The sequence below is a fragment of the Cicer arietinum genome, chromosome 6, assembly GCF_000331145.2.
Source record: "Cicer arietinum cultivar CDC Frontier isolate Library 1 chromosome 6, Cicar.CDCFrontier_v2.0, whole genome shotgun sequence".
In the NCBI taxonomy this organism is placed as follows: Eukaryota; Viridiplantae; Streptophyta; class Magnoliopsida; order Fabales; family Fabaceae; genus Cicer; species Cicer arietinum.
The window spans coordinates 68,911,866-68,934,870 of record NC_021165.2 but is presented as its reverse complement, the minus strand read 5'-3'; the positions used below and the strand labels follow the sequence as shown (position 1 = coordinate 68,934,870).

Here is a 23,005-nt window from a genome sequence, read left to right as displayed (position 1 = left end):
AAGCCGATAAGAATGTCTGCGTGTGGAGGCGTGAAGAGAGTGGGACCCACATATGTCTTTCCGTTTTGACGGGACACACGGGTCCCGTTAAGTGCATTGCCGTTGAAGAACAAAAGGAGGAGGAGGATGATAATCGTGATTGTGTGAAGGAAAATCAACGGTGGATAGTTTACACTGGAAGTTTGGATAAGTCTGTAAAGGTATGGCGCGTGTCTGAATACGCGCCAAAATTGAAAATGATGCAAGGTTGGGCAGCTTTGAATTCGCCTTATGAATATGAATCCTCCCCCGCCACCAGATTGAGTTATTCTGCCCCAGGAACAATCAGTGTCAACAATACCAATAGCAATACAAGACACTTGCAAAAATAAAATATTCACTTTTTCTTTTTCTTTTTAAATTCATCAATATAATTATAGTTTAATTCTTATACTTGGTTGGCCGGTGTAAAACAACCATCACAACTGTTCATGGGAGTTTCATCTTAGAGATCATACCTATTATGCAAATCAAATATTTTTAATGATTTCATAGGTGTAATTAATTAATAGTTTAAACACTAAATATCTTAATTAATTATGATTATGTGTATTATTTTTTTGTCTTAAAATAATCATTGCAATAAACTATTTCGTATTGATAAAGAAAAAATATATAATGAATGAAAGAAAACGGTTTATTTTATAAAATTAATTAATAATTTTTTTTATAAACATAAAATGGAAAATAATACATACAGCATAATTAAATGACACAATTAGAATAAACTAATTAAAATTGCATTGACAATAAAAAATAATAATTATGATCCAATTGAAAAATAATAATAAAAATTAAATTGAAAATTATTATAGAATAAATATGATATATTTTTGGGAAAATTCTTCTTGATGAAGATGTCAATTAATTATGTGCATATACTAAAAATGATGATAATAAAAGAGTAAAGGTGGAATTGAGTGGGGCCGTTGAAAATGGACGGTTGTGATGAATAGCGACTTGAGGGTGTGGTTGTACCTGATGAAATTGAAGGGACCAATTTGTTTCCCTTGAAGAAAGGATGGAGTGCTTGAAAATTGAAATTGAAGTATAATTGTTTGGTTGTTTGTGGTATTGCCCTCAATGGGAGGGACTAATGGCTGCCTTGGTTTGTTACAGGACAATTTTACACATTATTGGCAATGGACAACGCTTCATTTTCTATTGGGCTGGGAGTGCTAGACGACATTCAAGACTTTTGTTTTAATTGTTGAATAAGAAGGTTGAAAGGTTACCTTAAATTGTGGTTTTAAGGTACTGTGGTTATGATTCATGTCGAGATTCTGGGTTCCCGTTTGTTTGGGGTACTTGGGAGGGATTAGTAAGAGTTTGTAAATGTGATTTTGCATGTATTGTATAGTACTTATAGTTTTTGTAGTTGTGACTCTTTCTTTATATTTGAATATTTTTTGTTTTTTTAAGTATATTTGAAGCTGGCTCAAAGCAATTGCCTTTCCTTTTAAGAAAATTAATGATGTATTTTATGAAACTAAACATTAAGACTGTTGTATATATATATATATTTTTATAAGATAAACTTAATTTATTTCATTAAAAATCAAATCATCAATATATGTTAAAATCAATTACAAGATGAGAAATGACTATATTTAAGAATGTTGTAATTGACCTACATTTTGTGCTTTTTCATTCATTGAAACATTGACAAACGTTAATTCACATGTTTTATTTTCTTAATCCTTCATAACAAATTGTATGATTTTTTTTAAAAAAAAATAGCAAATATTTTTACTATTATTATAAAGTAAAAAAAAAAGAAAATAGAGATGAACGCTTACTTTTTTATGCTTAAAAATAAGTAGCTATGAATCATGGACCATCCATCCTGTTTGATTTGTGTCATGTTTCATTTCAAAATGTAGGTCATATGATGTTAGGCAAAGGGTAATATGTATTCAATTTTGATTCTTAGTGCTCTATGTATTCAGTTTTATCTTTTTTTTCTTTTTCCGTTTATTATCTATCGACATATTCGATTATGTCAAAAGAGTTAAAATTCATTGATTTCTTCGACTCTCCTTAATGATTATGGATGACAACATAACCCGCATTCAAGGATATTTATTAAAATCCGTTTTGATTGGACACATGAATAAGTACGAATTTTCTCCGAAATTAAAATTCAGGGGCAAGAACGGATTTGGGAGTGGTGATATCCACCCAGCACCCACACTTGAACTCGTTCTGCAAGTAATATTATTATAACTTTTTAATTTTATATATATATACATATTAAATATACTTAATATTTTTTTAAATATTAAAAATTATAATCTTATCTATATAGAAAATATTTTTTAATTTTATTATTTGTTTAATAACAATTATTTTATTATATTAATTATAATAGATATAATATTTAAATTTATAATTATATATATATATAATTATAAATTTAAATATTATATCTATTATAATTAATATATCTATATATATATATATATATATGAATGAGTGCGAGTGTGACAGAGAAACTCGAACCCCGTTGCGGAAAGGGATGAGAGCTTCAATTTTACACTCGTTATAAAATAAGTGTGGATGCAGATTTTTCTCGATTAATCGAATGCGAGAGGAAGTATGCAAGTCGCCCACTCCGCCCGTTGTCATGCCTGTTAACGACAATCACCTCTCCTTAACAATATTAACTACAACCATCTCCTGCAATCACCACCTTCACCTTATCCTCTTACTCGAACTACCCACAAACCTTGCCTTTTTTTGCTGAAATATCTACATGGCTTTGATTATCGCTTTGTGAGAGGGTCATAAACTTGCCAAAGCAATGCACCCGGATCTACCATGACAAACTAAATAATTAGAATTCACACCGGAAGAGGATCTAGCACTATTAAAAACTCATTATTTAGTGATCAATTGAGACACCTAAATAATTTATGAATAATATTTTAATTATGATATTTATCCAAATATACTTTATACTTATAGCTGTGATTAATAATTTGAGTATCACAAAGATACTGTATATTTGAGCTTATGTATTTGGCTCAAACGTTAAAGACAAATAATATATTTTTATTTTTAAGGTGAGATGTGTATTATAGGTTTCACTTGGTTCTTAGCTCTTCATCCATTGAAGAAGGGTGATTTAAGGTATTTTTTTTTGCCTAAAATAACTTCACCAACTCGTTGTTTACCTTTTAATTAAATAAGCGTTTTTCATATATATATTTAATTTGTTTTTTTTCTGTTTTGATCAAGTGCACATTTAGATTCAATAAATAACGTTGACGTCTTCAATATTACAACTTTAAAAACATGAATATTTTGAACACTTCAATTCTGTCATATATATATATATATATAGAGAGAGAGAGAGAGATATATTTTATGAAAATTGTAGATATTATTCATTTTTATACTATTAACTTGAATGTTGAATTTGTTTATTGATTTATTCTTTTTAATTTTAATAATTTTAAATTATATTATTCTAGATCGATATTATTTACCAATTTGAATAGAAGAAAATCATTTTTGTAAAAAACAAAAAAGAAAATCACTTGGTTGGTCCGTGCCCATTTATTGGACATATATCAAACCAGATACCAAACCATGGGCCTGTGACATGCTTGGGCCGTTAGTTTGATAACCCCAAAACTCAAGACAGTTTCTTCTCTACTTGTATTCTCAAATATACATGTTGACAAAAAAAAAATCTCAAATATACCATATAAATTGGTCAATTTTAACATATATTTTAACAAAAATAACACATTTGAATTGGACAATTCAAACAAAAGTTTGCTACTTCTGAAAAAACATGAAAGGAGAAGAAGCTTACAAACTCAAAAGCCACACAACCAGGACTTCATATTTTATGCATTAAGTGTGTGATGCAAATGATCCTTTAAATATTTTAGAGACATTATTCTAATCTTAACAATTAAACTTATAATAAAAAAAGGTACAATTTTAATAATTAAAAACTATTTTAAAATATTATATTGTTTACCAAATAAAGTACAAAAAACTCAAACTTAAACATAAACAAGTTAATCTCAATTTTTTTACAACGGCCAATATTAGTAATTAATATATAGTTAATATTGTTAGGGTTTAGGGTATATAAGTCATTCAATACTTGATTGTTATTTTTTAAACCAACAAAATCATCTCATTAGTTTCAATACAAGGTGGGCTGAAATAAAAAATGTAAGAGCTAGCATATATCTGTGACACCTTTGCAAAAACATAAGTGACAAAGTTCATTTGTCTCTTAATAAAATTTAGACCAAATTTTAGGATAAGCTTTCTATGAGGAAGGGGTGAGATGGTGTAGGATGTCGACATCTGTATGGTTTTAATCTTGTATTTTTGGGGAAATAAAGTTAGAAACTTCTTGGCAATCTGGATGCTTCAGTTTCAAAAATATTCATAGTTAAATACTTTATGAATGGAAATTTTTTATGTGCAACTTTTTAGACACAATCCTAGTTACGTAGGGATAACTAAAATACTTTATGAATTGAAGTTGAATTGTCTAAAATTCTAATTTTCTAAGAATTTTCAATTATCCCGTTCAAAGACACTCTAATATATGTTTCATGAAATTCTCAAGATGCTGCTGTTGAGAAAAAAGATTGAAAGGGTACCTTAACACAATGTGAATGTTTCTCTAGCTCTAAGTGCTTTCCATTATACTACATTGCTATGATATGAGGTTTAAGGAATTGTTCCATTCTCTTATAATTGGCCGAAAAACTGTTTATGGTTATTGGATTGGAATAATTTTATTTTCAGAAATATGTACAAACGCAGTTCTACAAACAATTTAGAAATTGACGTATGAAAAATAGAGTGACATGAGAGGACTCAAGTTACATCTCATGAATCCTTTCACTTGTAGGTAAGGAGTGGATTCAATAAAAATAATCCATAGAATTTTTAATTTTTTATATAGGCAAAAAAAAGAGCAAGAGTGAATTAGAGAAGTAAATTTCCATTACAAATAACTAAGTTATAGATAGATAGATGGAGTACACCGAATATTTACAAGCCATACATCTTAATTAATAAAAAAAACACAAGAAGCTAGAAAATTAATGTATCTTTGTTATGTATGCATAAATTAAATATCACCAAGGCACGAATCGATCCATAAGCAAACAAACCGTTGCCTCGGACATAGTTGAAGAGTCAGAGACAGAGGTGTTTCTGGTATCAGCAACTTTGTCCTTGTTTTGATGTGTTTCTAGTTTGGGTTTGGAAAAGAAAGGCTTGCTTGGAAGAACTTTTTCTCTCAGCTTTGTTAGCTCCCCAACCCATACCTCTACAATTGCAGACATTTTTGTTTTTTTGGATTTGTGTTTTGAATATTATGAATGAATGAATGAATGAAATGATGGGACATATGTTATATATATGTGAGAAATAATAGTATTAATTACTAGGGGCATTTAATTGATACCTTGTGTTGGATGCGGTGGCACACAGAAAGGAAAGGATTATGACTGACTGTATATTGAATCGGATATACTCAAAACTTTGGGATATTCTAATATTCTATTCTGTGGGACATTTATTTTTCCTGTTATTACTGCTCCGTCCATTCAAAAACTTTAGTGGTTTAAGGTTTTTTTGGTAGACCAAATGGTATGGTATATACCTTGAATTTTGGATATCATATTCAACAAGAGACTGGTTTAAGGTGTTTTAAGTAGATTAAATAATAATTATGGAAATGATGTATTATTTTTGTACAAATATATAATTGATGTATTTTGATGTTAAAATATATTTCATTAACTATTAGTTGTTCTACAAATCTGATTTTTTTATACAGAGATGGTAAATACTTTACTATAAATAAGTTTTTGCATATAAAACATCTTAATTATAAAGGGAATATGGAATGATTGAATGAAGGGAATATTCGTTGTAAAATTATGGATAGTTTAACCTTTTTTTTATTTTTTTACTTTTAATAATTCTCTCTCTGTTTTTTTTTTTTTCTGATTCTTATAAAAATGAAATTTTAGTAAGAGTTTGACCGAGAAGCAAGTAAAATATTATAAAAAATTATTATAGTGAGAATTTGAAATGGGATTTTTTCAAATGATTCGATTTGATCTTTAGCTGACATTAAATAATTACTTGAATTCAATTATCTGACTTTTAATAATTTATTATTCAGTTATACAAATTAAAATAATTCAATTTTTTTATTTTATATATCTTTTTCAACTATGACAAACATTTTTGGTAAAAACACTATGATAAACATTTTAATCAAATAATTTTTTATTTTTTAATTCTAAATTTATGTATTTAAAATAAATAAAAAATCGTCATTTTAATTTTTGAAACTATAAATGTTGATGATTTGGTCACTATGTTTATGAAATAGTAATTTAGTCTCTTGGATTGTAAAATATTAATTAATTTAATTTTTTTTCTTTTAAAATTTGCATTACATATTAAAGATTATATGTATTTTGATATAATAAAAGACTATTTAAGTTAATATTTATATCTTATATTGAGTTTGATAAATATTTACTAAAGAATTTTTTTGATAGAAAGATTAAATCGATGAATTTTTCTTAATTTGAAATACTAAATTATTTTTTCTTAAATTTAAGGGACTATTCGTCGACTTTTACAATGTCGTGTACTAAAATTTCTATTTACTCAAATTTTAATATTTCTCAACTAGTGTGTTGTTAATTTGAGTAGAAAAGAAAAACTAGTATTGCTAAGAGATTCAAAAGAACTAGCGGTATCTTAACTTATTTATTATTTTACATACAAAACTTTAAAAAACGGTATATTTCATAACTGAAAACAATTAAATGTTGTAAGGAAAAAAAAATCAGAAATGAAGCTAAATAAAAAGAGTGCTTTTCTTTATAGATAAAATATCTATCTGGATGGGATAGCCCAAATTACTAATTAATCCTTAATTTTATTATTAGATTCTTATTGATTGGAGTTTTGTTTTGACATAGATTAAAAAAAATAAAAATAAAAGATAAGTGAAAGAACTCAGTTAAATTTAATTAGAATTGCCCCAATTGATAATGAATTAGAGTTATCACAAACATGATTAAGAATGAGACATTTATTGTCCGTCCACCCAAATATTGTGATGAATAATGATAAGTGATAGTATACTAAATATATAAATTGGTCATTTAAATTGTATGTGTCGATTAAATTAGTCACTAAATTTTTTGAATTGGTAAATATATTTATGAAATTGTAAAAAAAATCAAAATAATTCATATGTGACTTTTTGTTGTTAGATATTTTGATGCAATATTGTAATTAAATATGCGATTTATTTATATTGATCACACATCAATGTCATCTTCTGGAGACAAATTTATCTATGAAATTTTATTATTTCAGAGATAAATTTGTGAGTAATTGTAATTGTATGTAGACTTATTATTGACAAACTAATTCATAAAAGATTTAAATTTCATAAAAAAAATTAATATACATTTTAATGATATTGATACGAGTTCAACATGGAGGGGTTAAATATTCAATTAACATATCACGTCATAATATTTAACGATAAAAATTTAAATACGAGACTGTAATAACTATTATTTTATAATTTTAGAAATATATTTTAAAATTTATAAAATTCAGAAATTAATTTAACTGATGTTTTTTATTAAAAGTACTAATTTGTCTATTCATTCGCGATTATATCTATCATGCTTTGAAATTTTTTTAGGCAAAACGGAGAAGTTGGAGTAGTCTCAATCAAGCATTCAATTGATTCTTGTTTTTCTTTTTTCAACAAGTCTATTTGTATTTGGATCTCTCATGACAATACAACAACCGTGTAGATAGTTTAATATAGAAGGATAAACTTTATCTCTAAATTTAATAGTCTTTTACAATTATTGTATAATGCAATTCCAGCAAGGAATCCAAACCCGTTATTTCCTTGGATAATTAATACTTTGGGCCTTTGAAACTTTTGTATGGTAGCATGCCTCTTTATTTTGATTTATGAAATGTGACAGTTCAATATACACAAGCTCCTAATGTAATTCATTCCTCTGGTGTTGACAAAAATACCATCATATAATCTTTTAATTTTTATCTTTTTTTTAATACATTTTCTCTCTAATTAAAAATATTAATTGAATAGTTAAAATTAAAACATGATTTATCCTTTTTATTTCAACTGGAGAAAATTTATTTTCTCTCACTCCATCTTCAAATACTTTTATTAAGAGTACCGTTACTTTTATATTTTAAATTTCTCGATACTCATTTTCTTTTTATGTTTCTCTTGCAAACACATCAGCAACATACTATATATCAAATCAATTTATTTATTTATTTTTTCTCTCTTAAAATATAAACATATATGTATATATGTTGGGTGGATGAATGTCGATACAAAAATTTCTCTCATTAATTCATTGGTTTGGTTAGGCTGCATTTGTCACAAAAGTCCAAGTCCATAAGGGCATATTCTGTTTTTCTCTTTGAAAACAGTTTAATCCTAAAGTTTGAAATATTAATTAAAAAGATGTTCGCGTTGAACTAAAAACAATCATTAGATACAAATTTCAAAACATTTGATTGATATATAAGTCCTCTTGACACATCCACAGAAAGAAGAGCAACTATAAACCTATGGAAGGAGATACCCAATAACCCTCTTAGTCCATTTAACTTGATTTCAAGTGTATGCTTATATTCCAAAGATAAGTTATATGGTATAGTGCAACAAAAAGATGGAATGGTCCCGTTGAATGAAATATTAAAATAAAAAGTTAATGATAGACTAAAATAGCACTAAATCCTTTTTCATAATTCTTGAAGCACTAAGAATATATGAATCTCCACGATACATGTTAAGAATCATGGTTGAACACAAGAAAGAGAGAAATAATTAAAGAAAAAAAAATTAAAATAATTATTTGAAGAAAATATTTTTACAATTAAAGTATGATGCACTTTTATATAACGCTATTAATTATGTAACTAACGTAACAACTTCCACCTAACTATAAATAATTTTAACTACATTTAATAATACACCTGCACAATATCCCGATTGATTTCATATGAAAATATAATTAAGTTAGTTGAATAAATAGTTAATTTAAATATAAAAAATAAGTTTAATTTAATTACATATACAAATTTTAACAAGATCTAAATTAACTATCTGGTTAATTGAATTAACTAAATGTTTACATAAAATTAACCAAGTGTTATAAGTGTACAAGATATGTATCCATGAAACATTTTTGTTCTTGAAACCACTTCAAACTTTTTCTTCTTCTTCTTCTTGTAACTAGATATACTATGTAAAAATAAACTCAAATAAATCCGCCTTTTTTGGACTTCATAATATATTGAATCAGTAACCATAAGAACAAAAAAAGAGCTTTTATGCACGTTCATAAATTAAAGAATTGTGATATGTTTTTTTATAAATTAATAAATTAACGATAATTTTTATAATCCAAAGAGTTATTTATTAATTTTTGTGTTTTAGAAAATAAGAAGAAAAAAAAATATTATCTTGTTGTTTATAAGTACTAAACTAATTTACATCTAATGTAAACTTAAGACACTTCATTTCTACTGAAACGATATTCATACCCTTATTTCATTTTAAACTAACAAACGTATTACATATTTTCATTAAGCAGGAGTTGTTCTTCTAAAAAAAAAAAGAGGTTGATGAAGGAACAATATATACACATTCACACGTGAATTATCAGGGGTTAAGAAACTCCTTGGTTTGATTCAAGGATTAAAGCATTCAACAAGCATGGTAAGTGAAGCTTCGGAAAACAGGAACCTAGGCTTGTAAAATTGAACTTGTTGAGCAACAACAGTTGAAGTGTTGTCCTTTTGTTGAGTGGAGCAAGCAGAGTAACTGCTCTCAATTTGTTTCTTTTCCTTTTCCCTTAGTTTGGACATCTCGCTTGTCCAAATATCCACAAGTCCAGACATCGATTACTAAAGACACTATTTCTTATGTTTGCTTAGATTTGTTGGACTTGAGCCATATATATATAGAGAGAACCCATTCGGTTAACTAATATAAAAATTATAATTCTTAAAAAATTATTAGTTGCAGTGATTTTAACAATCAAGAGTTTCATTCATTAAAATATTTTATTAATAATAAGTAGTTGAATAGTTATATGAGTTCAAATATAATAAATATAATAAAATTTAGGGAGTATAATCTATATGACTCAAGTATACACTTAACCTAATATTTATATTTAGTCAAATGATTAAAAACACGGTGAATTTAAATATGGATAGCCTTATTTATTCCTAATTCATTTAACGAAAATAAAATTTATGTGATATTTCTTTATTGAATGTAATATTTTTTATTAAATGAAATATTAGTAAAAACTATTATTTGAGCTGAATTTTTAATTAAATGTGTATAATTTTTTATTTTATTTTTGAGTGGGTATATGATGTTGTTATACAAAGTAAAAACATGTTTAATTTTTGTTTTTAGTGTGTCAGAAATGCATTATTGTGGGCCCCATTATACTACGAATGAAACAGAGGCGTAAAACAGGAACTAGCGATACCGTGGTATATAAAGTTAGTGTAAATAAAACAATAACATGTTGAATTTATTTGCAAATATCTGTTGGCTCAATCAGATTCAGTTTTACGACATACGAGGTTTGCATACCTCCACGTGGCAAAGGTGTTGTGCAAGGATAACTCATCATCAGCCTATCCTTTATCTTCAGGATATATTGATTCTTGCACGTTCTACAACTAGGATGTTTGAAACCGGATTTTGTATATATGTATATCTTATTTTTAAAAAAAGTTTCCTTAATTGTCGAAAATAATTTCTTTAAGTATTTTTTTTTTTAAATAGGAGATCGTTCTTAGGAAAGTGACTACTTGAAGACTAATTTTTTGAAATTCAATAGAAGGTTGGGGAAGCGACCTCTAACCGAGTAATATTACTCATTTAGAAATCGTTTCCTCAGGAAACGACCTTCTATTGAATTTCAAAAAATTGGTTTTCGGGTAGTCGCTTCCCTAAAGAACGACCTCCTATTGAAAAAAAAAAAAAATAGAACATTTAGAAAAATAATTTTCAAAGTAAGGTAATTAAAGATTTTTTTTTAAAATAAAGATATATATATATATATACAAAAGTCGTTAGGAACCACATGAATACAAATATAAATTTCAAGGGACTATGAATTGTTAAGTTTTTTTTATTTGCTTCAACTAGATGTTAAGTTTTACAATACAATTTAAACACTTGATTTTCGCCGTCCTTAATTTGTTTTTTTTTATAATTTCGTATTCTCTTTAATTTTATTTTCTTTTTCATTTATTAAAAAATGGTAGTTTTAGGTTATTTTTTAATTCATAATCATTGATGCTTTTATTTCCTCTATTTTAACATAAATAAATAGTTTTTACACAAATTAAATTTTTTTTCTTCGTATTCATATTCGTGATTTTGTTGTCACAAATTACGTCTTGAGTAGTGAACATTGCAAATTCGGAGGAATGTATATTCCGATCGCTTTGATTTTGTCACTTATTTATAGGTATTATGTCGTTATATGTTTGTTAATTTAGATATTGTAAATATGTTTGTAAATTCATCTTTTTTTATTTTTAGTTATGTTGAATTTGTATTTATATTTGATGTATTATAACAATTTGAATGAATATCGTTTTCTTTGGCAAAAAAAAAAAGTTTTCTTGCTGCAACTTTTTTTCCCATATGAGTATATTTCCCCCGACATATATTCTTACATTGTGAAGGCTCCTTCCAAATTCACTATAAGATTCTCGTACCAAATAATACACCTCAATGCAGACTCAAACACTTGGAATTTGTTTCAATTTTATCCTTTTCCATCCTAGCAATTCCCATACAAATTATAGATTTCCCTTATTTCCACTATGCTTTTAAGCTTGATAACTTTGAGCATGCAACTATGTTCATACACCTTGCTTTGTTTGCTGGTTTTTCACTCTCTACTGAGTTGATTGATTCACTTGAACTCTTCTCTAGATTTGTTGGTATATTTAGATCCTCAGTTTTCATTCAAGAGCTTCTCTAGATTTGTTCCTGAAGGATTATGATGAATTTGGGTTGGGAGAGTGGTAGAGAAATTCACGGAGCAGTTACCTGTGGTTCGAAATAGGCGGATTTTCAGGCTAAATGGAGTTCAATTGGATACTTTCTGCTATAATGATATTTGCAAGAGTTGTGTGCTTGAAATTGACCAAAAAATGTACCATTGTTGACAGGAATATGAGAGAATTCAAAAGTAAAGTTATGGATTCCACTATGGTCAATGAAGGTTTCAAGCTAGCCAAATAATATACCATGGTTTGTACTTTTTTATTGAAGCTAAAGGTTAAATAAAAAGATAGACTAAGTACGGATTCTATAGGCTAATTATAATATAATTGCCTTGCATACATATGGATTATGGATTTACTAAACATTTCCTCTTATAAGAATTTTCATCTTAGAACTAGAGATACAATGTCAAATTAGGTACATAAAAAAAAGTCGGTAAGTCAATCTCTCCCAAATATCTTTCACAATATTGTAGTTAAGTCTATTGATGTAGGCTTTTGAGATTAATTTTTATCGCCATCCACCCTTCAACTGCACGTCTAAACCTCATAGATCTTGGAACCCAAGAACGTTCTTGGTTTGTGACCGAAAACGTTCTCCGTATTTTGTTTTGTGTAATTCAAGTTAGTTTGATTGTATGTAAGTTAGTTAGTAACAATGTAATAGAGACTATGTATAAATAGCATACTCATCTAAATAAACAATAACATTTTTCATTTCATTCATTCCTTCTTTCTGGTTTTACTTCCATTGCAAGTAAAACACCCATAAGTGGTATCAGAGCAAGGTTTCAATCCCATTGAAAAACACAAGCGAAGTGTAAGGATAAACACAAGTGAAGTGTGAGGATCAAACACAAGTGTAGTGAGGATGACTTCAAGTGCAAACAATGGAAATTTTCCCAACCCACATGCCACATTTCGATGGAAAAGATTGGAATAGATGGAGAGTGTAGATTCGAGCATTGTTTGGATTTCAAGAAGTGTTGGAAATCATAGAGAAAAGTTTTGAAGATCTAAGAGCCAATCCAACAGAGGAACATAGATCAAGATTAAAAGAAAACAAGAAGAAAGATTGCAAGGCCATCTTCATTCTTCATCAATGCCTTGACATAACCAACTTTGACAAAAATTTCTGATGCAAGAAGTGCAAAAGAAGCGCGAGACATGTTGGAGAAGTGTTATTCTGGTGGAATCAAGGTCAAGAAAGTGAAATTGTAGACCTTACAGAAACAGTTTGAATTGTTGCAAATGGAGGAACAAGAGAAGGTTTCAAATTTAATTTCAAGATTTAGGAGCATCACAAGTTAGATGGCTAGTTGTGGTGAGAAGTTGACTGAACAAAAATTGTGTAAAAAGATCTTGAGATCATTGCATCCCAGGTTTGATTACGTTATGTGTGCGATTGAAGAATCTAAAGACATTTCTGCATTGAGTCTTTAAGAGTTGCAGGGAACTCTAGAAGCAAGAGACTTGAGAATGGATGAAAGAATAGGGTGTAATTCTGGGAATCAGACATTGGTAGCATATGCCAACAAGAGAATATACCAGAAAAAGAAATGGAAGAAGAATAAATTCAAGAAACCTGAAGATAAGTCCGAATCTTCATCAAAAGGAGGAAATTTGAGTGGTAATTCAAAATGAAAATAAAGAAACTTTGATAAGAAGAAGGTGCAATGTTACAACTGTGAGAAGTTTGGACATTTTGCAGATGAATGATGGGCTGGAAAAGGAGGGAAACATAAGAAGAAAGAAGAAGATGATACTCAAGGCTCCTCTTTCAAAGAACATAACCTTTGTCATCAACATACAAGCTGTTGATATTCAATGTTTGAAGGCAACAAGTTCAATTGATGAAAACTGGTTGTGGCATTCAAGATTTGGCCATCTTAACTTCAGAAGCTTACAACAACTTGGAGTCAAGAAGATGGTGAGTGAAATTCCTATCATTGATGTCCCTGAGAAGCTGTGCAAAGTATGTATGGCAGGTAAACAACCAAGAAATTCCTTTCAATCACAAGTGCAAGCAAGAACATCTAACGTTCTTGGAGTGATTCATAGTGACATATGTGGACCATTTGAATTGCCATCATTAGGAGGTAATAAGTATTTCATAACTTTTTTTGATGAATTTAGTAGAATGATGTGGATTTATTTGATTAAAACCAAAGATGAAGCATTGGAGACATTCAAAAACTTCAAGATTAAAATGGAGAAACAAAGTGGAAAACCCATCAAGGTGTTAAGGGCAGATGGATGAGGAGAATATACTTCACATGAATTCAATGATTTTTGTGTCAATAATAGAATTGAACATGAGGTAACAGCTCCCTATACATCTCAACACAATGGCCTAGCTGAAAGGAGAAATATAACTATTCTAGACATGAATGGAAGCATGATAAAAGAGAATGGTATGCCACATAAGTTCTGGGGAGAAGCTGCATCAACTGATGTCTATATTCTGAACAAAAGTGTAACAAAGAAAAAGAAGAAAGCATCAGAGGAGATCTAGAGTGGAAGAAAGCCAGCAGTGAGGTATTTAAGAACATTTGGTGCTCTGTGATTTAAACATGTAGCAGACCATAAGAGAAGAAAGTTGCATGACAAAAGTGAAGCAATGATCTTGGTAGGGTATCATCCAACATGTGCCTACAAATTGTATGATCCTATCAGAGGTAAGGTGGTGGTCAGTAGGGATGTCAAGATTGTTGAACATGAGAGCTAGAACTGGAAACAGAAGCAAATTGCCAGCAACCAACACTGGGACTGGGAGCAAGCAACCAGCAGCACAAACCAACCTTCACAAATTCCTTTGCAAGTACAAAATGAGCAGCATACCAATGGAAATAGAGATGAAGAGATAATTGAATCAATCAGATCCCAAAGAACAAGAAAGCCACCAACTTATTTACAAGAATTTAAAGTGTACAATGACAATAAAGTTGACAACAATTGAGATTTAGTACATTTTGCTTTATTTGTTGATACAAAACCTTTAAATATGGAAGAGACATTGAAGAAAGGACCCTGGAAGAAAGCAATGATGGAAGAGATCGATGCAATTAAGAAGAATCAAACATAGTACTTGACAAATTTGCCTCCAAAACAGAAGCATGTTGGAGTAAAATGGGTCTACAAGTTGAAGTTGAACCCAGATGGAACAATTGTTAAGTACAAAGCTAGATTGGTTGCCAATGGATTCCTACAAAGAGCATGCATAGATTATTCTGAAGTGTTTGCTCCAGTGGTCAGAATCGAGAGAATCGAGCTTGTAATAGCACTGACATGTGCTAGGGGCTGGCTGATGTGCCAGCTTGATTTGAAATCTGCATTTCTGAATGGATGGCTGGAAGAAGAGGTGTATGTCTCTCAACCACCAAATTTTGTGATTAAGGGAAATGAGGATAAAGTACTCAGATTGAGGAAAGCTCTATATGGTTTGAAGCAAGCACCAAGAGTTTGGAACAAAAGAATTGATTCATTTTTAATTAGCATTGGATTGCACATTTAAATATGGAGTTTATGTGAAGCATTCCACACTGAATGGAGAGCTTGCAATGATCTTGTTGTGCCTATATGTTGATGACTTATTGGTGAATGGCAACAGCAACAAGACAATTATAGAATTCAAAGAAATCATGAAGGATCAGTTCGAAATGACAGACTTGGGCAAATTGAGCTACTTTCTGGGCATGGAGTTTGCTGAAACTAAAGAAGGTCTGCTGATACATTAGAAGATCTATGCTAGAGAAATCCTGAGAAGCTTCAATATGGATGATTGCAACCCTGTAGTCATTCTAATGGAGATCAATGCAAAGTTGGAAATAGAAATTAAAGAGGAGCTGGCTAATTCGACCTTATTCAAACAAGTTGTTGGTTCCCTAAGATACTTGTGCAATACAAGGTCTGACATTTGTTATAGTTTGAGAGTGGTAAGCAGATTCATGGAGAGACCCAAGCACTCTCATTGGCTGGTAGTAAAAAGGATCATGAGATATATCCAAGGCACAATTGGGCATGGAATTATGTTTGCAACATATTTGAAACATGAAAATAAAGACTTAGTGGGATATTCAGATTGGTGTGGAGACAAGAATCATAGAAGGAGCACTTCAGAATATGTGTTCAAATTCATGAAATCACTAGCTTGGAGCTCAAAGAAGCCGCATGTGATAACATTATCATCATGTGAAGCTGAGTACATTGTTGGCAGCTATGCAGCCTGTCAAGCATTGTGGTTGGAATTATTAACAACATAGCTAAAAACTAAAATTTGCAGGCCAATTCCATTGATGATTGACAACATTTCAACAATAAATCTAGCAAAGAACTTTGTGTCTCATGGAAGAAGCAAACACATTGAGGCAATGGTTCACTTCTTAAGAGATCAAGTTGGAAGAAGCAAATTGAAGCTCATTTATTGTCAAACTGAAGTTCAACTAGCTGATATAATGACCAAGGTCTTGAGAACAAGTAGATTTGAATAGCTAAGAAGATTTCTAAGTGTAAAATCACTTAGAAACTTGAATTAAGGGAAAGTGTTGGAAACCAAGAACGTTATTGGTTTGTGATTGAAAACGGAGAACGTTCTCCGTATTCAGTTTTGTGTATTTCAAGTTAGTTTGATTGTATGTAATCAACTAACTAACTAACCACTTAGTTAGTACGTTAGTTAAGAAGAAGTTAGTTAAAAACAATGTAATAGAGGCTATGTATAAATAACATACCCATCTCAATAAACAATGTAATAGAGGCTATGTATAAATAACATACCCATGTCAATAAACAATAACATTTTTCATTTCATTCATTCCTTCTTTCTGGTTTTACTTCCATTGCAAGTAACGCGTTAACAATAAAGTGATGGGATTCAATGTGGTAATGTTGTTGTGCGTTCAAGTTCGAACTTGGTGAATGAATGATCAAGAAGAAGGGATGAAGAAGAAAAAGGGTCAGTGAAAAGGGCAAAAAATATTTGATTTTTGGGTACAGACAGGGGCTGATCCTGTGGTAAAGCCAGTTCTTGCGAGCTAGATAATGTTTTTTTTTAAAGGAAAAAATAATAACATTTGATATAACTTTTTTTTTATGACTTTTTCGGTTCATCTTTCTACCACATTTTTCATATAATACATCCAATAAATCTATATAATTTAATTAACAATTTTTTTTTTTTATACGAGAAAAGAAAAATAACGCTACAAAAAAAAAACTATTCTATAATAAAAGAGACTTAGAGCATGATAGATATAAACATGACTCATGTAATCTAATACGTGATTGTGAACTTTTAGTTCCCTTTTTGGCGAGAACATCTTTAGAATATTCCTTTCGCAGGAAATATGATGAAGTGAAAACTCTGATTTCTTCCTCATGTAATTAGTGATGATCTCCAACTTGTTAGAATAGTGGTGAAGACGTTGGAGTCTGAATAGTCCACCACGCTATTAAAATTTGTGTCTGAACAAAATTTAGAATCGATTAGTAAAGCTTGATACCGTCTTTAATATTTATCAAGAACTGATATTCAATAATTTATAAATCATTTTTTAAAATTTTTTAAATAACAAAAAATTTGATATTTTATGTTTGTTTGTTGTAATAAGATTTTTTTTTATTTTTTATAAACTATTAAAAAATAGTTTCTCATTTGAACTAGTTTTAGATATTTTTTAAATGATTATTTTTTGAAAATAAATATGATATATAGATGAAAATTTAAAAAATTCTTATTTTTAAGTGATTTTTTTTATTTATGAAATAAGCCGTAAGAAACTAATATTTATTTGTCACTTATATTTTGAACTTTGAACGCACAACAGCATTACTCCCACAACAGCAAGAACCGAGCCCAGCTCCGAACCCCCACCACCACTTCCAGTCGTCGACGATGAGCGTTCCGAAGGCGGTAGCAGCGACTATCCGATTGAGAGTTCCGGCAGCAGCCGCACGTCCAGCGCCACCATTGGTACCTCAAGACAACGCGTTTGATTTCACAGTTAAATCTCCTTCCGTCACCTGGTACCTCAAGAAAGCCGCCGGCATCAAATCGGGAAGTACACGTCCACGTCATATCTCAAATTTCTCCCTTCTCACTACTACTTCCCCTTCCCCACCCCCACCACCAATCACTGAAACCACACTCCTCAATTTCATCCAATCTTTTCACTGGCATTTCGTCGAACACCTTGCGAACCTCACCCCTTCCCTTCTCTCTTCCACACTTTCCCACCTTCACCTAAACCCACAACTCGTTCACACTCTCCTCACCCATCTACACAACCAACCTCACTGCTTCGACCTCACTACCCGTTGCATCGCCGTCTGCATCCTCTACCGTCTCCCATCACCCAAACCAGCTCTCCAAATCCTTCACCCTGTTATCCTCACCACCACCCCCACCATCATTTTCAACCAATTGTCACTAGCCCGCAGCCGTCTCAATACGAAAACCACCATCGTCTTTGACCTTCTCCTCACTGCTTATTGTCATCTCAGGAAACCCACTGAGGCTCTTGAGTGTTTTCACTTGATGACACAAAATGGGATTGTCCCCAAAACCGAAACATGCAATCAGGTTTTGAGTCTTTTCCTGAAATTGAATAGAACCCAAATGGCTTGGGTTTTGTATGCTGATATGTTTAGGATGAAGATCAAATCTAATGTTTGCACTTTTAACATAATGATCAATGTTTTGTGTAAAGAAGGTAAGTTGAAAAAGGCTAAGGAGTTTATTGTTTATATGGAAGCTTTTGGTGTGAAGCCTAATATTGTTACTTATAACACACTTATACATGGATACTGTTTAAGAGGCAAGTTTGAAAGGGCTCATGCGATTTTTCAAAAGATGAAAGATAAAGGTCTCAAACCGGATTGTTATACCTATAATTCTTTTATTTCTCGGTTGTGTAAAGAAGGAAGGATTGATGAGGCAGCTGATTTACTTTGTAAAATGTCGGAGTTTGGTTTAGTTCCTAATGCTGTAACTTATAATGCTTTAATTGATGGGTGCTGCAATAAAGGGGATTTGGATAAGGCTTTTGGTTATAGGGATGAGATGATGAGTAGAGGCATAGTTGCTTCTCTTGTCACCTACAATGTGTTTATTCATGCACTGTTTATGGAAAGGAGGATGGGGGAAGTTGAGGATATGATGAAAGAAATGAGAGAAAGAAGAATGGAGCTTGATGTTGTTACATATAACATACTGATTAATGGCTATTGCAGATGTGGGGATGCAAAGAAAGCTTTCACTCTTTATGAGGAAATGGTGGAAAGAAGGATTAGACCGACACTGGTAACATATACATCGCTTATATATGTTCTTGGGAAAAGGCATAGGATGAGGGAGGCAGATGAGTTGTTTAAGAAGACTAAAGACGAAGGTCTGCTGCCAGATATCATAATTTTCAATGCATTGATCGATGGTCATTGTGCAAATGGCAACATCGATAGTGCTTTTCAACTCTTGAAAGAGATGGATGATGCAAAGGTTTTTCCCGATGAAGTCACGTACAATTCCTTGATGCAAGGGTACTGCAGGGAGGGGAAAGTGGAAGAAGCTCGGAAACTTCTTGATGTAATGAAGAGAAGGGGGATCAAACCTGATCATATTAGTTACAATACACTTATTAAAGGTTACAGTAAAAGAGGAGACATGAAGGATGCTTTTAGAGTTAAAGATGAAATGTTGACTATAGGATTTGATCCTACCATTCTCACTTACAATGCTCTTATTCAAGGCTTGTGCAAAAACCGCGAAGGTGAGCAAGCTGAAGAGCTCCTCAGAGAAATGGTCAGCAAAGGCATTACTCCTGATGACAACACCTACCTATCTTTAATTGAGGGAATGGAGACAGATGATGACCTAGGGGGAAATGATGATAAATGAACATGTGCTTATATGGGGATTGGTCGCTGCTATGATCAACAATGTTAGTTAAGTGTAACTGAAATTTGTGCCTCTGAACTCTGAAAGGTAAATGTGGAATAGTGAGTACATATTCAAGTTCAGCTGGTGTGTGTGCAGCTTACCAGTGAAAACTAATCTCCAATTATGGTCCTTTTAATGTTCGATAAATTAATTTCATTGTTTTTTTATTGTACAATTTGGAATTTACTGTTCGTGAAGAAAAATAGGACCATCTATATTTTGTTGCAGATGTGATGAGGCGCATAAATGTGCTGAAAGAGGAGGCTACAAGAATTGCCGAAAATATCACACTTAGTCACAATGAGAAGAGCAAGATAAATTCTGCTCGTTATTCAGCAATGATGGCTCCATTAGTTGTGGCTTTGGAACGTTGTTTAGCTTCAACTTTCTCGAAATCCTGAGACTCCTCATGAAGCTTGGTTCCAAGGAGAGTATAAAGACCAACTGAAATCAGCTATTTTATCCTTCAAGACTCCTCCACCATCTTCTTCAGCTCTATGGGATGTATGGCGGCCTTTTGATGGTATTGCTGCATCCTTGGCTTCTTACCAGAGGAAATCATCAATTTCCTTACAAGAAGTTGCACCGCGCTTGGCTCTGTTATCATCTTCAGATGTTCCGATGCCAGGTTTTGAGAAACAAATGAAAGTACCTGATTCTGGCAAAGCAAGTGATCTTCAAGGGGTTGTCACTATTGCCCCTTTCCACGAACAAATCACTATCTTATCAACAAAGACTAAGCCTAAGAAACTGGGTATACTTGGCTCAGATGGTCATGTACAAACCACTTATGCTTGATGAGTATTGTAATGCACATGAAACTGCTTGAGCAGCAAAGTCAACAGCTTCTTTCATGATTCTGGTTTTGAGAAACAAATGAAAGTACCTGATTCTGGCAAAGCAAGTGATCTTCAAGGGGTTGTCACTATTGCCTCTTTCCACGAACAAATCACTATCTTATCAACAAAGACTAAGCCTAAGAAACTGGGTATACTTGGTTCAGATGGTCACGTACAAACCACTTATGCTTGATGAGTATTGTAATGCACATGAAACTGCTTGAGCAGCAAAGTCAACAGCTTCTTTCATGAAAAGACAAGTGAATGAGTTGAAAGAAGCTCTTCGAAAAACTACCCTCAAGGTCGTTCAGATGGAATGGATGCTTGATGTTTGTTTGAACCCATCATATAACAGAGGAATCAAATATGAGAAGTATCTTGATACCGATGACAGCTTGTATCCAATCATTTTAAACCTCAGCAGATCTAAATTATTGGAAAATATACAATCTGCCATTTCAAAAATCACGTCGTCATTAGATAGCCTTCAGTCTTGTGAACAAACTTCTCTTATAGCTGAAGGACAGCTTGAGAGAGCAATGGGCTGGGCTTGTGGGGTTCCAAGTTCAAATAGTTCTGGAAATACTTCAACTAAAAGTTCAGGAATTCCTCCGGAGTTCCATGAACATATTAAGAAACGGAGGCAGATTTTATGGGAATCTAGAGAAAAAGCATCAGACATGGTGAAGTTATGTATGTCAGTATTAGAATTTGAAGCATCAAGAGATGGGTATTTGCTTATACCAGGGCAACCATATCCCTTTAGGAGTAGTGTTGATGGAAATACATGGCAGCAAGTGTACTTGAATTCACTAACAAGATTGGATGTTACTTTCCATTCTTATACGCGTGAGTTTGCTATATTCCTCTGCAATTGAGTCTCTTCGCACCAATTAAACTTCTGCATGAAATTGAAAATGTGCTCTCCTGTTCTTGCAAATAGGTACTGAACAAGAGTGGAAGCTTGCACAATGCACTGTTGAAGCTGCTTCCAATGGCTTATATACTGCAACCAATGAACTCTGCATTGCCTCTCTGAAAGCAAAGTCAGCTTCTGGTAGATCTCATCGATCTTGGTTGGTGGTCATTTGGACATTGATGTTAATACACGCATATGCATGCTTTATTGATTTTTGGATGTAGCAGCGTTGTCTCTGCATATGTTGATTTAATATGTTCTTTACCTTTATAGGTGATTTACGAAGCACAGTTCTTTCAATGAGGGATTGTGCATATGAGGCTAGTGTCGCATTGTCTGCTTTTGCTCGGGTTTCAAGGATACTTACTGCTTTATCTTCTGAATGTGGTTCTATGCTTGAAGAGGTGCAGTCTTTAAAGTTTTTGATGTTGTCTTGTATTACTGTGGATTATAATTTTGAACTAATTTTCCGCTTAGTGTATAGAATTCAATGTCTTTTGATGTCCAATCCATGTATTGTTTAGATATGGTGGGACAAACAATACTAGACTTTTAGGGGAGCTAGAAGAGGAGAGGGAGAAAGCACTATCAATACTAAATGTTGCTTTAAGTTCATTACACAATGAGGTTAAGCATAGATTACTTCATATATATAGTGATTTGTCAGGCAGAAGAAATCAATACAGCAGGTTGCAGAATGATTCTGGAACTATTGTTGCTGAGTTTGAAGAACAAGTAGAAAAATGTAATCACCTGACAGAGTTTGTCAATGATCTACGGCATTTATTGGAAAGGACACCCTTTCTGTTGTGATATAAACAAAGATAATTCAAAGTTTTCTTCTGAAGTTGTTCTGCCAGATGTGATACGATATATTTTTTTCCGTCATTTTTTAAAGGATAATCATACTTAATAATCAAAATGCAACATCAAAATCAAGTTTTAACAGTAACTGCAATCAATGGTTTCGCGGTCAACCCCTTTTGTGGATTTATAATGATAAAAAACTAAGATTCAAGTGAGTGTAGAATGACCTAATAAAAAAAGATAAAACTTGTGTTTTTGAAAAAGTTATAGAGCGATAGCAGGTCAGACTGGAATAGCGGGTCACAATGATAGCGAGATTTGCAGCCGAGAGATTGCCAC

The 23,005-nt window shown here is 31.5% G+C and overlaps 5 protein-coding genes across 8 annotated transcripts in view; all 5 read left to right on the top strand.

Annotated features, from left to right (window-relative positions):
* The window catches only part of LOC101511263 (protein JINGUBANG), a 2,287-nt gene extending 1,693 nt beyond the window's left edge, over window positions 1-594 (top strand). The window contains exon 2 of the mRNA XM_004507324.4: window positions 1-594. This exon is cut by the window's left edge and continues 7 nt beyond it. Within this exon, the coding sequence (XP_004507381.1) occupies window positions 1-371 (371 nt within the window). The 3' untranslated portion in view covers window positions 372-594.
* A 9,996-nt stretch (window positions 595-10,590) lies between these two features.
* LOC140920841 (uncharacterized) lies at window positions 10,591-12,140 on the top strand. The gene is made up of 3 exons (XM_073369688.1): window positions 10,591-10,629; window positions 10,701-10,845; window positions 11,962-12,140. Exons 1-3 carry the CDS (start codon window positions 10,591-10,593, stop codon window positions 12,138-12,140), a joined length of 363 nt encoding a protein of 120 aa, XP_073225789.1.
* A 3,798-nt stretch (window positions 12,141-15,938) lies between these two features.
* LOC140920840 (secreted RxLR effector protein 161-like) lies at window positions 15,939-16,655 on the top strand. The gene is made up of 2 exons (XM_073369687.1): window positions 15,939-16,405; window positions 16,448-16,655. The coding sequence occupies exons 1-2, from the start codon at window positions 15,939-15,941 to the stop codon at window positions 16,653-16,655; spliced, it is 675 nt and encodes a 224-aa protein (XP_073225788.1).
* A 1,304-nt stretch (window positions 16,656-17,959) lies between these two features.
* LOC101509544 (uncharacterized) lies at window positions 17,960-21,208 on the top strand. The gene is made up of 2 exons (XM_004507318.4): window positions 17,960-20,146; window positions 20,330-21,208. The coding sequence occupies exon 1, from the start codon at window positions 18,059-18,061 to the stop codon at window positions 20,057-20,059; it is 2,001 nt and encodes a 666-aa protein (XP_004507375.1). The 5' UTR covers window positions 17,960-18,058; the 3' UTR covers window positions 20,060-20,146; window positions 20,330-21,208.
* LOC101509867 (uncharacterized) lies at window positions 21,189-22,718 on the top strand. Of its 4 annotated transcripts, none has more exons than XR_003473701.2 (4): window positions 21,189-21,789; window positions 21,884-22,016; window positions 22,133-22,263; window positions 22,384-22,474. XR_003473701.2 is itself a non-coding variant. In XM_004507320.3 (4 exons), exons 1-4 carry the CDS (start codon window positions 21,189-21,191, stop codon window positions 22,405-22,407), a joined length of 870 nt encoding a protein of 289 aa, XP_004507377.1. In that variant the 3' UTR covers window positions 22,408-22,718. The 4 variants fall into 4 exon arrangements, 3 of the variants coding, with proteins under 3 accessions (XP_004507377.1, XP_004507376.1, XP_073226062.1); XM_004507320.3 differs by having other exon boundaries at window positions 21,884-21,997; window positions 22,384-22,718; XM_004507319.3 differs by having other exon boundaries at window positions 21,884-21,997; window positions 22,133-22,718.
* Window positions 22,719-23,005: the final 287 nt, after the last annotated feature.

Bases quoted from the DNA above. Each gene is read 5' to 3' on its own strand.
- LOC140920840 (XM_073369687.1), top strand. From the start codon at position 15,939: ATGGATGATTGCAACCCTGTAGTCATTCTAATGGAGATCAATGCAAAG. The intron at 16,406-16,447 runs GTTGGAATTATT...TAAAATTTGCAG, and splicing joins GCAGCCTGTCAAGCATTGTG to GCCAATTCCATTGATGATTG.
- LOC101509867 (XM_004507319.3), top strand. From the start codon at position 21,189: ATGAAAAGACAAGTGAATGAGTTGAAAGAAGCTCTTCGAAAAACTACC. The intron at 21,790-21,883 runs GTGAGTTTGCTA...TCTTGCAAATAG, and splicing joins TACTTTCCATTCTTATACGC to GTACTGAACAAGAGTGGAAG. The intron at 21,998-22,132 runs GTAGATCTCATC...TTACCTTTATAG, and splicing joins GAAAGCAAAGTCAGCTTCTG to GTGATTTACGAAGCACAGTT.
- LOC101509544 (XM_004507318.4), top strand. From the start codon at position 18,059: ATGAGCGTTCCGAAGGCGGTAGCAGCGACTATCCGATTGAGAGTTCCG.
- LOC140920841 (XM_073369688.1), top strand. From the start codon at position 10,591: ATGAAACAGAGGCGTAAAACAGGAACTAGCGATACCGTG. The intron at 10,630-10,700 runs GTATATAAAGTT...TGGCTCAATCAG, and splicing joins CAGGAACTAGCGATACCGTG to ATTCAGTTTTACGACATACG. The intron at 10,846-11,961 runs GTATATATGTAT...TACAAATTATAG, and splicing joins GATGTTTGAAACCGGATTTT to ATTTCCCTTATTTCCACTAT.